This window comes from Cervus canadensis, chromosome 11 (assembly GCF_019320065.1).
Source record: "Cervus canadensis isolate Bull #8, Minnesota chromosome 11, ASM1932006v1, whole genome shotgun sequence".
NCBI lineage: Eukaryota > Metazoa > Chordata > Mammalia > Artiodactyla > Cervidae > Cervus > Cervus canadensis.
The window spans coordinates 4,544,190-4,561,207 of NC_057396.1; the positions used below are offsets into that span (position 1 = coordinate 4,544,190).

At 40.6% G+C, this 17,018-nt stretch overlaps 1 protein-coding gene across 3 annotated transcripts; it reads left to right on the forward strand.

Moving 5' to 3' along the window:
* The first annotated feature begins 801 nt into the window (after nt 1–801).
* Nucleotides 802–15,771, forward strand: MMP27 (matrix metallopeptidase 27). Of its 3 annotated transcripts, XM_043482360.1 has the most exons (12): nt 802–844; nt 2,266–2,383; nt 2,748–2,883; nt 3,680–3,918; nt 5,029–5,177; nt 5,268–5,396; nt 9,863–10,024; nt 10,200–10,320; nt 12,106–12,236; nt 13,203–13,362; nt 14,149–14,252; nt 15,451–15,771. In XM_043482360.1, the coding sequence occupies exons 3-12, from the start codon at nt 2,785–2,787 to the stop codon at nt 15,690–15,692; spliced, it is 1,536 nt and encodes a 511-aa protein (XP_043338295.1). In that variant the 5' UTR covers nt 802–844; nt 2,266–2,383; nt 2,748–2,784; the 3' UTR covers nt 15,693–15,771. The 3 variants fall into 3 exon arrangements, with proteins under 3 accessions (XP_043338295.1, XP_043338296.1, XP_043338297.1); XM_043482361.1 differs by lacking the exons at nt 802–844; nt 2,266–2,383 and having other exon boundaries at nt 2,798–2,883; nt 3,714–3,918; XM_043482362.1 differs by lacking the exons at nt 802–844; nt 2,266–2,383 and having other exon boundaries at nt 2,837–2,883; nt 3,798–3,918.
* Nucleotides 15,772–17,018: the final 1,247 nt, after the last annotated feature.

Below are 17,018 nucleotides of genomic sequence, written 5' to 3' on the forward strand. Positions count from 1 at the left end.
AACTGACCTGTCAGTCACCATGGCAGCTCAATGCCCTGAGCAAAAAGCACAAAGACACCCAGTGTGTGGTCAAGGGTGGCCTGTGTCAGTAAGGTGAGTTTTGCAGACCTGTCCACGGCTGCGCAGCTAAGCTCGGAGGTGTGCTGAGAGACAGTCACGCAGGCACAAGAGGCACCTCCTGTAACTTTTTTGCTGGGAGATCAAAGTGGGGAATTGGATGAGTCTTCTCTGGGGAAACTTACTCACCCAAGAAAAAGGATTCACAGATACCCGACCTATAGAAATCTCAGCAGGGCAAAGACTTACTAGGTACCTCTATTAACATGATCCCCTCTTCCTTTGCTGCAGTAAATTTCCTTTGAGGTAGCAATGCATCGAGCTAAAAGACTGTTTTGTAGCCTCGCTTATGACTAGATATGGCCATGTGTTTAATTTCTTGCCAAAAAGTGTAAGCAGAATACTGTATGGGCTTCTAGAAAGAGACTGGGCATTTACTTTCTCTTCCTTCCTCTTTCCTGCCGCCCGTACGTGCTAAGTCACTTCAGTTGTGTTCAACACTGTGCAACCCCATGGACTGTAGCCTGCCAGGCTCCTCTGTCGTGGGATTCTCCAGGCAAGAACACTGGAGTGGGTTGCCATTTCCTTCTCCAGCTGCCTGTAATGCAGACGCAGCTGCAGAAGCTTGAGAAGCCACCTGGACCGCGAGGCACTGGCCCTGAGAGATGGTGTTGCCAGGTGTCTGCTGCCTACATCCCTGATGATGTGGTATTGTCGCACAAGCCTTGGATGACCAAATCTGGACTTCTCTCATGTGAGGGAGAAAGAAATGTTTCTTAATTATTTGGTACTTGGATTTTTTTCTATTACATTTCAACCAAATAGTCCAACTAATAGATCATATGAAGTGTCTGGAACCCACCCTACCACCCTGCAGTATAGGTCATTGACCAGCAGCCCTGCCAAAGCACACATAGCTTCCAGCCAGCTTTCTTGTCTCTCAGTATTAAACAGATTGCAGATCACATCTCCAGACATTTTTTAAAAAGCTTCTAATATCAAAAACAGACACCAAAACAGAAATTTTGAAGAAATAAAGACAATCCTGGAAGCAAAAGAAAATGTCAAAATAAATGAAAAAATAACTTAACATTCTTTAAAAGTAAGACATAGCTTATGTCCAAAAAAAAATTAACAAAATACAAAAAAATTAAAAAATAAAAAGATACTCAGAGAACTAGAAAGAGCTCTTGGACATTAAAAATATAACTAAGATAAACTCAATAGGTGAGCTGGAAATAAAGGTGATGGAAAGTAATAAAGGATATATTGGAAACACAGAGATTCAACCCAAGAATTCCAATAGTTATGTATTCCAGAAAGGAAAAGAGAAAACTAGGTGGAAAGAAATTATCAAAGAAATAATAGAGGAAAATTTCCTTGAAGTTTTCATAATGAAAGAGCTCTCTTATTGCCAAGCAATGTTAATGCAAAAAGACTCACATTAAGAGATATCTTTATAACATTTCAGAATACCTGGGTAAAGAGACTTCCAAAATTGTTCAGAAATAAAAAGAAACATACCAAGAATAAAAGGCTTTTCAACAACATCTCTATATTCTAGAAGAAAATGGGACAGAAACTTCAAAATTCTAAGGCAGATTGATTTCAGCCTGATATTCCATAACCAGACACACTCTCTGTAGAGTGTGAAGACAGAATAAAGGGTATTCTAGACATGAAAAGACTCAAAACATGCACCTTCCTTGCACCCTTTCTGAGACCCCCATCCCCATTGCCATGGCTGCCTACACATGCATTTGCTCCAGTGCGGTGAGACCTCCTACAGCTCATCTCTGCCATGGTCCCTGCTTCCCGTGGCCTCCCTCCACTCATATGCCTTCTCCTTTCCTCTGTGAGAACCAATCCTACACACTCTTCAAGAGACAGTGCAAGCTCAACCTGCTTGAAGCCTGTAGACCACACTCGTCTGCAGTGATCTTTCCACCTTTTGGGCCATTTCAGTCTTCAGACTCTTTACTGTGCATTTTGCCACTTTTCTCCATTTTACCTGATGTTAGTCTGTGTATGTGTCTGAATTTTCCAACAAGTTTGGACCAGTGTCTTATTCTTTCTTGCGTTAATAGTGACAGGCAAATCGTGAGAGCTCAATAAACATCTGATATTTACCCAGTTAATTAGGATAATCTGATTCCTAAATATATTGTCTTTTCACGATACCATGCTTTTTCTTTTTTTGAAAAACAGACATGCCTTGTTTATTAGAAGACAGGAAGTAAGGAAGTATCTGTATCAAGAGCAAGACAACAGGTGAAATCATATTCCTCAAAAGAAGCAAAAAATTACAATTTTGCAAGCATAACAGGTGATTACAACAAAAGATAAAAATTTTTGCAAAGAAAATTATCTTGTTATACAAATATTGTGGGCTTTCGTTCAAATGAAAATTATTCAACTCACAAGAATTTATGTATAGGAAAGCCTCCAACTTTGCAAGGACAAAAGTAGCTTGGAGCCTCAGTTCGTATTATTTTAAATTCAGTAATAACAGTGACTATATTTACCAAACAAATCATAGATCATGATTGTGAAATCAAGTCAACCTAAGAAAAAAAAAGCATATCATGACACACTCCATGGCAAATGTCCTTTGCTGTTTTTAATTAAAGGATAATACAAGCCGATTCATGCCACGTCTCACTTTTATTTTCTAAATTCTATGAAAACAGAACGAGGCTTCAACTCGTTCTCTCTGGAGAGAGAGGAATGAAGAACCGTCTTCTGCTTTTGGTCTTTGTAACACTGTCCTCTGCATTTCCTGTAGACCAAAGGATGGAAGGCGATGAAAACCTGCAACTGACTCAGGTACTGTCTCAGTAAATGTCATTCTTGGCTATCCATAAAAATTTCACTTTACTGATTGTCCGAGGACCTAAAAAGACAGCTCATTCTTACCAAAGAGTCCTGAACTCTTTTGTGAGGAGGTGATTTTCCTTTCCTTGGCCCTAAAGACATCAGGAATGGTGGGGGGTGGAGAGTGGCGTGGGCTGGGAGAAAGGCAGGAGTTGCTATTTACACATTGGATACAAGTGAGGAGAGAGTGAGCAGAGAAATGGTCAGCTCTGCAAGAATGGAGATCTCCGTAAAAGCATCTGAAGAGCAGCCAGGGGGACCCAACTGTAGTTTGGAGCTCCTTATCCTACATGTACGAACCCCACACTGCTTTGGAGATTCCGTCTAAAAATCAATCCAGTTACTTTGCCATATTTGATGAAATTACTTAAATGTGATTACATGTGAATAATCATATTTTCTCCATAATTTATTTCAGGGAAACATGAAATGAAAGTAACAGTAAAAATGTGTATGACACAAGATCATTCAACACACAGAAGGCTGCTTCTTGTCTGTTAAAGTTTGGGATCCCATAGCTCTATGGGTTTAGCCGGTTCTGGTCACACACAGCTCAATGAGCTCTTGGAAACTGAAAGAGAGGGTGACTCTTCTCTTTCCTCTTTGTCTTCTTCCTCTCCCCTTCCTTTCCCGTGTTATTTATTTCTTTTCCCTCCTACTGCCGAAAAAGGATCTTGGAAAGTTTGGTTATCCTGAGATGGAGGTCTGCTCTCCTGTAGTGTGTACCTTTTTTTGTCTTTTCGGTCAGGCATATCTCAACCAGTTCTACTCTCTTGAAATAGAAGGGAGTCATCTTGCTCAAAGCAGTAACAGAAGTCTCATAGATGGCAAAATTCGTGAAATGCAAGCATTCTTTGGATTGACAGTGACTGGAAAGCTGGACTCGAACACTCTGGAGATCATGAAGACACCCAGGTGTGGGGTGCCTGACGTGGGTCAGTATGGCTATACTCTCCCCGGGTGGAAGAAGTACAACCTCACCTACAGGTAATGCTCCTACTCTTAATCTAAATGAATGTGAATATTATCTCTAAGAAGCAAAGATAATAATGGCTTATTTTACCCAGCACTTCCTGTGTGCATAGTACTGGATAGGTCTTATTTTTCCCACCCTCTCAAAAAACTTGTGACATAGGCACCCCTGTTATTACCACTTTAAACACAGGAGAAACTGGAAGGAAAAAGAAAAAGCTTGTTTAGCATAGTCCAGTTTGCCCAGCTCGTCTCAGCAGACTGGCTCTGCAAATATGCTCTAATCTCTAGCCTCTGCCATCTCCATAGAAACTCAGGACCAGAACCACTATGGTCTGACTGCAGATGCTTAAAGGTACACTTGAAGTGTGCTCAAGGGAAAATGAGAAAATGGAGTACAACCAGCTCATGTTGGAGACATGTATGAGTTAGATAGTCAAGTCTCAGGTGGACCTCAGATATCGCAAACAAAGGAGCTGGCTTATCGGCAGAAAGGTGTTGAAGGGTACCTGTGACCTGAGATAGAGGCAGCGGCCTTGACCACTGCTCTAGAGCTCTCCTGGCTGGCCTTAAAAAGTCTAATAGTCCTTCCTTCTTCTTGAGCTTTAGGGATTGAGGTAAAAGTGGGTTTAGCAAAACAGAGAATATAAACAAAAGGAAGATCTTTTCCTGAGAAACAAACTCTTTGTGGCTCTCAAGTGAGACTTAATATATGACACATGCATAAAACTGATTTCTATAAGCTGTTTGAGAAAATGAATCTCAGTTCTTTTCAGAATATATGTACCATACAGTCATATACACAGCAAATCTAAGCATAAAATGAATGATCTTCCACTTAAGATGTGACCTTAGGGAAGTCATTTAACCTCTTAGAGCCTCATTTGTCAACATGTGATAATACTACCTGATGAATAGCACAGATGAAAGTCTGAATTATTAACATATAGCATATGTAAAAGTGCCTAATTTAAATGGTAAAGAATTGTACAAATGTAGCGATAGCACCATACCAAAAGTTACTGCACCATGTGATGGATAAGATAGAAATTATTTTCTTTTCCTAGTATGTGTGTTTCCATGCATGTATAATAGCCAATTGATATATATCTGTTAATTTGTAAGAATTGTAAACTACACTCCTGATATGGCTCGAGCTGATGTGGATGAGGCTATCCAAAAAGGTTTAGAAGTGTGGAGCAAAGTCACTCCGCTAATATTCACCAAAATTTCCAAAGGGATCGCTGACATCATGATTGCCTTTAGGACCCGAGGTAAGGTTTTCAGCAGAGAAAGCAATATAGCTATTTTCATCTTGGGAGCTTTGACAAGGCTGATCTTCCCCCTCTGTGACTGTTTCCCAGTCCATGGTTGGTGTCCTCGTTACTTCGACGGTCCCTTGGGAGTCCTCGGCCACGCCTTTCCCCCTGGTCTGGGACTGGGTGGAGACACTCACTTTGATGAGGATGAGAACTGGACCAAGGATGGAGTAGGTGAGCCCAATTTTCTTTATGAACAAAATGTTACTATTCATACAAATCCCTGAAAGGAATAGCTTTGCAATTAGTTGCTTTTTACTTCCCAGTTTCCCTATGATGTTTCATATTCCAGATGACATTGATGAAAGTGTTCAATGTCTATTCAGACAACTGTGCTTGTACGGTTCAGAGCTTTATCCACACAGCACTTTCATAAAGCCACTAATCCTATTACAACCAGAACATTCTTCCCTTACTCATTTGTTCATTCATACATCTGCAATGCCTGAAGGGCCACTACGTGTCTGGAACTATGCAAGGTGTAGTGCAGACCACAAAGCTGTTCCAGAGAAGTTCAGAGTTTCATGATCTTGGGTGATGTATAAGGCCTAGACCCACTCACCACCATAAAAGGCAAAAAGTGCCGTGTATTACACCAATGGCAGAGGTCATCTCTAGCTTGAGGATTGAAAGAGGACTCTGGGAGATGGTAATTCCAAGTTAGTGATTGAAGGAGGCTATGTGGATACATGGCCCACAGGATGTCCATTTATATACATGAACCTCTTCATCTAACTCTTGCTTGTCTGCCAAAGAATTAGACCCTGGTCTTTATATTTGATTTATTTCTTTAGACCATGGGCAGTGATTTTATTTCTCTTAGTGGGCCTCCCTGGCATGAAGACAAGAGATATTTTATTATGTTTCAAATAAAAAAACAAAATTTGTTAAAGTAAAAATATGTACCTCTAACAAAGGAGCGGTTCAGTAGACTCTCGGGTTCTCCCTAGTGTTTTTTTTTCTATCATTGACCACAGTCATCGTGTCTCTGGTTTCTGGTTTCCAGGGTTCCAGCAAAGAGGATGCTGTGGCTTTCTGGTGGGTGGTACGCAAGGCCACAATTCAGTCCTAACCACATAACTCTATGGAGCCTGTGAGTCAGTCATAGTTTCTGCAAAACTGAAAGCCAGTGACTCAAAATGATGCTAGGGTTCTCCTTGCTAAGTCTGAGCACGTGATGGAAGTGTTCTTCCAAGAGCTAGGAAACAAAGAGGGGGAAAGACTCCATGCTGGCTGGACTTCAGGGGGAGTTTGAGTTGGCTGCTGCACTTCCACATGAGGTAATATTACAGCCAAGAAAGTGAAAGAGGTAGGGTGACCCCAGGATCCAAATGACAGAGGAGTTGGAGACCAAGTCCATCTCCTGCTGAGATGTGTTCCAGTGTTTTCCTGGATTTGGCCTAAAGGTCACGTGGATACATCCAATCAGGCAGGTAGAGGAAATACTCTAGTGCTCACCGAAGTCAGAATGACTCCCCTCACTCAGCCAGGCTTTACTTGCATATCTAGAAGCAGAGATTAGTCTCAGGTTTCACTGTCATTCCTTAAAAATATTTATTTATTTATATTTAGCTGTACTGGGTCTTACTTGCAGCAAGTGGGCTCAGCTGTTCCATGGCGTATGGGATCTTAGTTCCCTGACCAGGAATTGAACTCATTTCCCCTGCACTGAAAAGCAGAGTTTTAACCACTGGACCACCAGAGAAGTCCTCTCATTATCATTTTATCCCTATTAGTTCCAGTTTGTTGCTGTTTGTCGCTAAGTTGTATCCGACTCTTTTGCCACCCGGTTGACGGTAGCCCACCAGGCTCCTCTGTCCATGAGATTCTCCAGGCAGGCGTACTGGAGTGGGTTGCCATGCCCTCGTCCAGAGGATCTTCCCAATGCAGGGATTGAATCCATGTCTCCTGCACTGGCAGGCAGATGCTTCCCACCTGGGAAGCCCATTAATTCCAACACTTAGTGGTAAAAGTACTATTCCCCACACTGCAACTGGCCCCTTGCCAAAGGGGATGTGTGGAATGGATTATGAAAAAATCCAGAGGGTCCTGGGCTCCAAGTTGACAAAACTTGCCTGAGCAAAGCAGAGGATAAACATAGCACTCCATTAAGTTCTGGGTGGATAGCCAGGCAACAAAACTAAAAAGGGGCATTTTGTAACTGCTTTATTATAATACATTCCCTCAGGGTTGAAATTATTGGCCCTGGGGGGATCCCTAGTCCTGTAACTCTCAGCTTTCTGACCTACACGGGAAAATGCCTTCCTGTTCTCTAATAAAAATGTAAAATCTCAAGCATCTGTAACCTCTAATCAAATGGATTTTTTAAAATAGAAAATTTGGCAAGAATGTATAATATATGATTACCTTTTTATATATATGTGGGCTGTCTTTATGCAAAGGGCACAAAAGTCTTAGTGTAACTCCGTCAAAAGCAATAGACAGCAGTCATCTGCTAATCCCACTGCTTCCTAAGGGGTTGGAAGTCACTGCACGGTGATATCAGAGAGACTTGAGCACATGGAGAGGGTTTCCTGGGAATCTCCCAAAGTGAGGCTAGTTTCAAACCTGTGTGTGAATGTAAAACCTTCACGAATGCACTGGCACCAGGCAACGGAAGCAGACCTCAGAGACCACTGCAGGTGCAGGGCTGGGACGGAGCAGAGCGATGGTCTGTGGCACGGGGGAGCTCACATGCAGCAAGATGACACAACTTATCTGCAACAAGGGCAAAAAAACCTTGCAAGGCACCAGTCCTTAGCAATCATTCAGAAAGTGTTTGACATGGTAATTATGTTGGTGATTATTAATACTAATGATAATGGTGATGATTAAGTGATTTCTAGGAGAAAAAAAAATTCACAAAGGTACTGATGTATAATGCCCAAACTTATCTATTTAGTGGCATCTCCAAAAAGGCAGAAATGAAATCTTTTTTCTACTGTATCATACATCCTATAATAGTCAGTACATGAGAAATGTTCTACAAACAATAGTAAATGAAGCCTTTCAACAATCCTTTACTCAAAATCTACTCTAATCCACGCTCTGTAATAGAAATGGAATATACAATAGTGTACAAGACACAGACCCTGCTCTCCAGGGGTTTACAGTCTAGATGGCACACTCTATCAAATGGCATTTAAAGTTAGTATGATCAACCTTGGGATAAAAGGAACTATGGTAATGTAATAGGAGCGCCTAAAAGAAATTCCAGCCCATATACAGAGGTCAGGGAGGAAGTGACGCCAACTGAGACTTGAAGGCTCTGCAGGAATTCTGAAGCAAAGTGGAGTAAAAAGTGTTCTAGATGGGATAACCCGACCAACTCAAGTACTAGAATTGTAGTGGAGCAGAAGGCTAAAATGGTGTAGGTTAGAATCCTATACAGAGGGTCTCGAGAGCCACAATAAAAGTTTGCTCTTCGTTTAGATGATCTGAGTTTCAACGACTTTTTTAAAGAGTCACTTGTCCCACGTGGCCCTGTCCAAAAGCACACACAGTGATATTGCCAGCCAGACAAGGGGAGGCAGCAAAAGCCAGAGCAAAAAGCATGAGAGTCCATGAAATAATTCTTTGCCTTTCCATGTTTGTTTTATGCAAACATCACTGGATAAGGCTCCATCACAAAAGGCTCAGCATTTTCCTTAGTATCCATAGGCTTAGCTGCAAGTCCAAGGACAGTCTTTTTTAAATACTTAGAAGCTTACAGACTGTAGGAGAGACAGACAAATAAAAGGGCAGTTCCAGCCATGCATGGTACAACTTCTGGTGTGGGTAAGTACAGGGTACTACAGTCTTGTCCAGGAGGAACATCTAACCATCCTTTCATCCAAATAAAAGCCTGGATATCCAGCACCCATTACTAAGCTGTTTATCAGTCCCCAGGAAGATGATTAAGACATGGTCTCTGGACTGAAAGGGTGCACACTTAGTGAAAGAAAGAAAGAATGCAGTAGTTATTTGCAAAGACAGAATTAAGCTCAGTCTATAGAAGTGGAGAGAGGTGCAATTAAGTCAACCTGGATAGGAGCTGGGGGAAAGAAGTTTTGTGAAGGAGATGACTCTGAAGGGGATTCCTAAGGACTAAGTAGGACATATGAGTGAAAGAGGGTGAGAAAGGTTATACTCCAGGCAAGAAGTGATAGAGATACAAAGACACAGATTAAAAAGAGCATGGCATAGGTGAGAAATGCAAATGATTCCACATGGCTAGCTCAGGGAAAACGAAAATAAAATATGAGGCTGGGAAAAAAAGCAGGGACTAGTTCATAGAAGGCCATGTTTAGGTATTTGGACTTGATCCTACAGCCAATGGAGAATCTCTGAAGCATATAAGTAGGGGAAATATGATCACGTACAGACGCCTAACAACAACCCAAAACTGGTGGCTTTCCACCCCCGCCCCCCCCCAACTACTATCCATTTCGAGACACCTGTTTTCTGCCATCTGCTTGCTCTGGGTTACATTTCTCCATGATGTGACTAATGCTAATTATCAGTGTTGAAAAATTTCCCAAATAAATGGTTCATATGTTATGACAAGCCTTTTTTTCATTTCTCTCAGTTACTTCCTAATCTCAGATGCAATCATCCTCCTGATTGACTAACGTACTCGTGTTTTCCCTGTTTTTGTTAAGGATTCAGCTTGTTTCTCGTGGCAGCTCATGAATTTGGTCATTCACTGGGGCTCTCTCACTCCCGTGATCAAACAGCCTTGATGTTCCCAAACTACGTCTCCTTGGATCCTAGCAAATACCCACTTTCTCAGGACGATATCAAAGGAATCCAATCCATCTACGGTGAGCAACAAATCTGAATATATGTAAACAGAACTGAAGGCTTTCAGGAAGGAAGTTGAGAAAAATCACTTCTTGAAATATTATTCTGAAGAAAATATTCTCTTGGGAAAGATCCTTCTGTAGGTATTTCCACATGCCTTCTTAACTCACTGAGGTATTTCTTTTCTCATCAAAGGAGAGCCACCTAAGTTACCTGTGAAGCCAAAGGGACCCACTGTACCTCATGCCTGTGACCCCAATTTAACTTTTGATGCTATCACCACTTTCCGCAGAGAAGTAATGTTCTTTAAAGGCAGGTAAACCCATTCCCTTAAACACCTCAACTTCCTGTGAAGTTTTTCTTTTCAAGAGATTTGGGGATAAGGGGGTTGTTGGGATAGTGAGAATGTGTCTTTGCTTTTTGTTTTATAACTGTCTACATAGGTTGAATGTTTTACTCTGTGCACATATCTCTTACCTGTTTGATAAATTATTTTTTTAAAATGGTAATTATCTGCTTAATATTTTGAGTAACTGCCATTCCACTTTCCATAGAGGCGGCACCATTTTACATTCCTACCAGCAACAACCAATGTTCCAGTCTCTCCACATCCTCACCAATACTTGTGTTCTGTTTTTCCATCCCTGCTGATGTCACCTCTCAGAGAATGTGTTCCGTGACATTTCTCTCTACCCTCCCAGGTAGAGGTGAGCCGCTCTTTCCTCTGTGATACCATTGTTTTCATTTACACCCCATCCCTTCCCCCATCAGTGATCCAGTAGCTCTTGTCAAGTCCTACCGCACATACATCTATGGCCTATCCCCACTCCCTTCTCTCTGTCTCCACCACCATCTCCCGCTCATCCAAGCTACCATCATGTCTCATCTCCTACTCCAGAAGCCTGTTTACTGGCCTGCTTGTTTCTGCTCCCATCTTTCATACATGCAATAGCCAAAGGGATCTCACATTGATAAATTAATTTTTAAATGTTTTTAAGCAAATTTTTAAATTGCCATTGAACCAGAGTCTATTTTCAGTAACCTCTTAGCTAAAATAATACCCCAATCCCAACCATGTCCTGGACCTGGCTTATACCATTTTAGGATCCAATTATTAAATTTTCAAGAATTTTGTAAACTAGCTCATATTGATTTAGTAGCTTGAAATTGGCCTTGGTTGGAGTACCTACACCCTGAAAATCACCAAATGATAAAAACTAGGTCTTTTTCCTACCTGGAGAGCCAGTTGTGAAATATGCATCAATGGACCATTCCTCGCAGTTGAATCAACAAAGTGTTAGCTGTGGTAGGAAATCTCTCCTCTCACTCTGTAATTACTGCACTTAACTTGCAACATGGGGTGTCAGTTATGTATACCGTGGCCACACTTTCAGAGCAAAGTGTCAGGACATATGCCATCTGACAAGGATATGGGGGCAAAAGGAAACAATATGTGAAATCAGACTCCTTCCACCCATGACTACGTGGCACTACAGTTCATGGGGTCACAGAGTCAGACACACCTTAACAACTGAACAACAACAGCAATGACATGCTGTCATACCATGCTCCTAATAGCTGAGGCTGAAAGACCACTTGTCAGGGATGGGTTCCCAGCATGAGAAGAAAAATGAACTATAAGGACTTTTCAGGTCTTGCTCACAGGCTCAGAGCTTTGCAGCCAGAAAGGAAATCTGAGGAAATATTTAGCAATGACAATAATAACATTTTTTAATTCTAGCAATCAATACCAGAAATGTTTTCTTAGAATGCTTGGTGGCTTAGAATACTGGGAATTGCTGCTTTGGCAAAAATGAGGTGGCTGAGTACACTGAGAACTGTTAATGAGACTTCCATGGGTGGTTTGCTACTCTAAGCACCCAAAAGAGTGGGCACAAAGGCATGTCCTGACTTTGGCAGTCCAAAGGGAAGGACTGAACTCATAACCACCTAAAATTGCTGAGGAAAATTGTGCTAATGCTACAAATTGTTTGAGGAAAATATCGACCAATTAGATAAAGTCAAGTCTAAGTTTGTAGTGGTTTCATTGAAATAGATGCACACAGACTGTATATAAAGTATGGTTTCCTGTCTAACACAGGCACATATGGAGGATCTATTATGACATCACTGACATTGAATTTGAATTAATCTCTTCATTCTGGCCATCTCTGCCTGCTGATATTCATGCTGCATATGAGAACCCCATCGACAAGATTCTGGTTTTTAAAGGTAACTTTGCCTATCACTATACCTCTTCTCCTTATGTATGCCTGAACTAGTTAGCAGATACTTTAATTCAAGGAATATAATCTTCATGCATGAGCGAAAAGGACAGGGCTTCCACTCTGACCTTAAGTTCCTATTATAAGAACAACTATCCAAGGATTCTTTCTGGCTATAAAGATAAACACCACCCCAAGTCCACAGGAGAACAGAAACCTGTATAACAAAAACTAAAAAGTCTTTTTTTCTGCCAAATAAAGGTAACCCATCTCTCTTCTTATATTCCCTTTTTACTAGGGCTGCTAGATGTGGCAAATAAAAATACAAGATGCTTTGAATTTCAGACAAATAAAAAATAACTTTTTAGTTTAACTGTGTCCATTGTAATATTTTGGATACACTTATACCAAAAATTAGTCACTGTTTACTTGAAATTCAGATTCAGATTCAATTGGTATCTTATATTCAATCTAGCAACCCTACTTTTCAGGTGGATTTTATCAGATTACTTGCCTTTGAGAGAGAACACTAGGGTGTGGAAATTTAGGAGAACAAATATACTCAACAGTTTTGTCAGAATTAGAAAAGAATCAATATAATGAACTCAATTGACATGGGTATGCATACTATTAACTATGAAAGTGAGAGTGAAAGTGTTAAGTCACTCAGTCGTGTCTGACTCTTTGTGACCCCATGGACTGTAGCCCGCCAGGCTTCACTGTCCATGGAATTCTCCAGGCAAGAATACTGGAGTGGGTAGCCATTTCCTAGGCATATATTATTTGTGTAGTATTAATGATATTTAAGCAGCTAAAGAATGTGGTAAGAATAAACGAAGACGCAAGATTATTAAATCTTTAAGATTTGAACCTGAAAGGAACTAGGAATCTAACTATTTTCAAACTTCTTAAGATGCCTATTTCTCCCTTTAGGAAATAAATCAGAAAATACTGACTCTCCCTCTCTTCCTAGATGACAACTTCTGGGTGATCAGAGGATATGCTGTCTTACCGGATTATCCCAAATCCATCTATACTCTTGGCTTTCCAAGACGTGTAAAGAAAATTGATGCAGCTGTGTGTGACCGCAGCACAAGAAAGACCTACTTCTTTGTGGGCATTTGGTGCTGGAGGTAAGTTTGCTGACAATTGACCCCTTGTTTTATTCTGGAGAAAAATATCCACAAAGCATCACTTTAACACGGTCTTTCAAAAGTGTATTCACCAAACAAAAGAATGTTTCAGTCAGGTCAAAGATCTTTCTCCAGCTTATAAAAATAAAGAGGGTGGGATGTTTCGAGAGAACAGCATCGAAACATGTATATTATCAAGGGTGAAACAGATCACCAGCCCAGGTTGGATGCATGAGACAAGTGCTCGGACCTGGTGCACTGGGAAGACTCAGAGGGATCGGGTAGAGAGGGAGGCGGGAGGGGGGATCAGGATGGGGAATACACGTAAATCCATGGCTGATTCATGTCAGTGTATGACAAAACCCACTACAATATTGTAAAGTAATTAGCTTCCAACTAATAAAAATAAATGAAAAAAAATTTAAAAAAATAAAGATAAAATAATAAGGCTGGTGGTGCCAACCAAGCTGCCAGTGACAAACATATTCAGTCAAAATCATTGAAACTCTGGAAAGAGTCCTTTGATTTAACAGTTCCTCAGAATAGTATCAATCTGACAAATTATGTGGCTTTTTTCCCTCATAATTCCTTGTTTTCAAGACACTGTCAGTGATCTGACTGAACATACTCTTTGCCATTTTTTAACCATTGATCAAACTAGTTTTCTTCCAATAAGACTACTCTTTTTAAACATCTTTTCTTGACTCCAAGTTGTGCAGTAAAAAAGTTAATCCTCTCCCCCTGAAACAAAGGTCCCCTGAAAACCTTTCAAATCCATGTCTCCAGGTATGATGAAGTGACCCAAACCATGGACAAAGGGTACCCACGGAGAGTGGTAAAGTACTTCCCAGGAATTGGTCTCCGAGTGGATGCCGCTTTCCAACATAAAGGTAAGCATCAGCAGCTGACTATTAGGATACTTAGAAGACTTTACTGACTGTGAAAGAATTCAGCACGAAAACTTAAATGTTTCCATTTTAATGTCATTTTACTGCTTTGAGTACATGTAATAATAAACTTTGGGGAACTGATCAAAATTGAATAGTAAGTTCTGAGTTATATTCTCTGACATACTACTTCAAAACTATGCAAAAGGTACCAAAATTATCATTGATCATAGATGTCTGATAAAGATACCCCTGAAGAGTTTTAAGTGTGAAACAATGACTGAGCATCTGAACAGTGATTCTCAAGCCTCAATGTATATAACATATACACAGTTTAGGGTTTGTGTATGAAGCGACACAGAGAAGGCAATGGCATCCCACTCCAGTACTCTTGCCTGGAAAATCCCATGGATGGAGGAGCCTGGTAGGCTGCAGTCCATGGGGTCGCTAAGCGTCGGGCCTGACTGAGCGACTTCACTTTCACTTTTCACTTTCATGCACTGGAGAAGGAAATGGCAACCCACTCCGGTGTTCTTGCCTGGAGAATCCCAGGGACAGAGGAACCTAGTAGGCTGCCATCTATGGGGTCGCACAGAGTCAGACACCACTGAAGCGACTTAGCAGCAGCAGCATGAAGCGACAAGTTCCTTAGAGTTTCTGAGGCAGTAGGATTGTGGGTAAGATCCAGGAATCTACAGTTTTAAAAGAACCTCAGGCAAATTAATGAATCAGTCCAGCTACTATATCTTCAAAGACAACAAAGCAGACCATGGAGTAAGCAGAAGTCTAAAGATATTTTTGAGTATCACCATCTTTTACTAGTGAAATCTAACACGGAACCTCAGAACTTAAAACAGATAAACCACAGCAGCTCTAGGAAAATGAAATAGGGCCTAAGGCCATACTCACAGAGGCCTCTTTCTCCCCCTCACTGAGACATTGTTTGAAAATCTAGTTTGAGAACCTCTGGTATAAACTACAGCCCCTTGAAATTCATGTTTCATACCTTGGCTTTTTCCTCAGGGAAATAAAACTAATATTTTTTTATGTGATTGGGTAAAGTAAAATGTATGTATATAGTTATGCATTTATTTTCTCTCCATATCATGTTCAATTATTGTATTCTACATTCATAAAATTGAAAAGTATGGAACAATTATACAGTTGCATAAGATAACTAATCATGATTCTCTCTCTCTAGGATTCTTCTATTTCTTCCGTAGATCAAAACAATTTGAATATGATCCTAAGGCAAAGACTGTTACCCGAATAATGAAAACCAATAGTTGGCTTCAATGTAAAGAACTGTTAAATTCATCATCTGATTTTACTATCAGTGAGGAAAAAGTACATTCAGGAGTGGAGATGTTTCATTATAAAAATTTAAATTTTCTTATTTTTAGTATTGTTCACATGATGAACAAAATCTACAGTTACCAATAAATTCATAGACCTAATATAAACCTCAAGGGATCTTTTAATCTGAACTCTGCTTCAAATTAGAACAGAACTGTTCTTTAACGTCAAGTCACCAGGCCTAGTTATAAATATCTATTGAATGAAGAGTGAAACAGCTATTTTGAGCTGCCTGATTCTTTTTATAGGAAGTTATGTATAAACAAAACTCTCACTGGACTTTAAGCATATTTTATGTTTTGTAGACTTGAAGAAGTAAGCTCTGTGTCTTGTAATAACAAAATACGGAAAACATTTATTAAACCAATCTTTAGCATTCTATTTTGTCTGGACCAGTTGGAGAGGCTCAATAAACTGCAACCCACATCCCTACCCATGTTTTGAATCTGCTGAGAAATATACAGTTGGGAGAGTATAATACCACCTTTATTACTGAAAAGCTTATGCTAGAGAATGTATCTGTGGACGAGCAATCTTCCTAATATCAAATTCTAGAGTGAGACATACTTACTCACGTGTCATGGGAAGAACTGGAAAGCACCCTGCCTCCCCAAGGAAAAGTCAGCTACCTGCAGACTGCGTGGAGCCCAAAGAGAAAGAAGTGAGGATGGAGGTACATGCACCTAGTTTCTGCTCCCAAATTCACAAATCAAATAAGCTATTCTGCCTCCCGAAGAGAGGAGTGAGAACCTAGAGAGATGCAGGAAGTGCTACACTACAAATGACCCCCCAACAATTCAGAAACTAGCAGGAGTAGGCAAGTAATGTTCCCTCCAACCCTCACCCTCCAAGCAGAGACCATTGAACCATTCCTCAGAAAGTTTAAAAGCAAGTTTTGTACACACTGTCCTCACATATCATATACAAGAAATGTGGAAATTTCTTGTGTTTCCTGTGTATATGGGTCGTGTGTGTTCAGTCGTGTCTAACTCTTCACAACCCAGTGGACTGTAGCCCACCAGGCTCCTCTGTCCACGGGATTTTCCAGGCAAGAATACTGGGTTAGGTTGCCATTTCCTTCTCCAGTTTATGGGTCATCTGTCCTTATACCTATAGGTAGAAAGTTCCTGTCCTCTGTCATACCATGTACATGTTGGGCTTCTAAATTCTTGTGGTTAAGTTTTGTCTTTATATCCTCATAGCTAAATGCTTAGCAAAGCTCTACACAAGTTTTGTGACCCAAAAGATGGGTGGTTGTCAGTTGAAATTGAATCTGATTAGGTGATAAATTGAGTAGGTGTCAACTGATAGAAAGTGAGAACAGAAAATCTCAGGAATTCCTACAGCTAGCCCTCCAACTCACACACTTTTCCTTGAGTTAAGTATTATCAGGTTCCTAAAAGAATGGGGTGT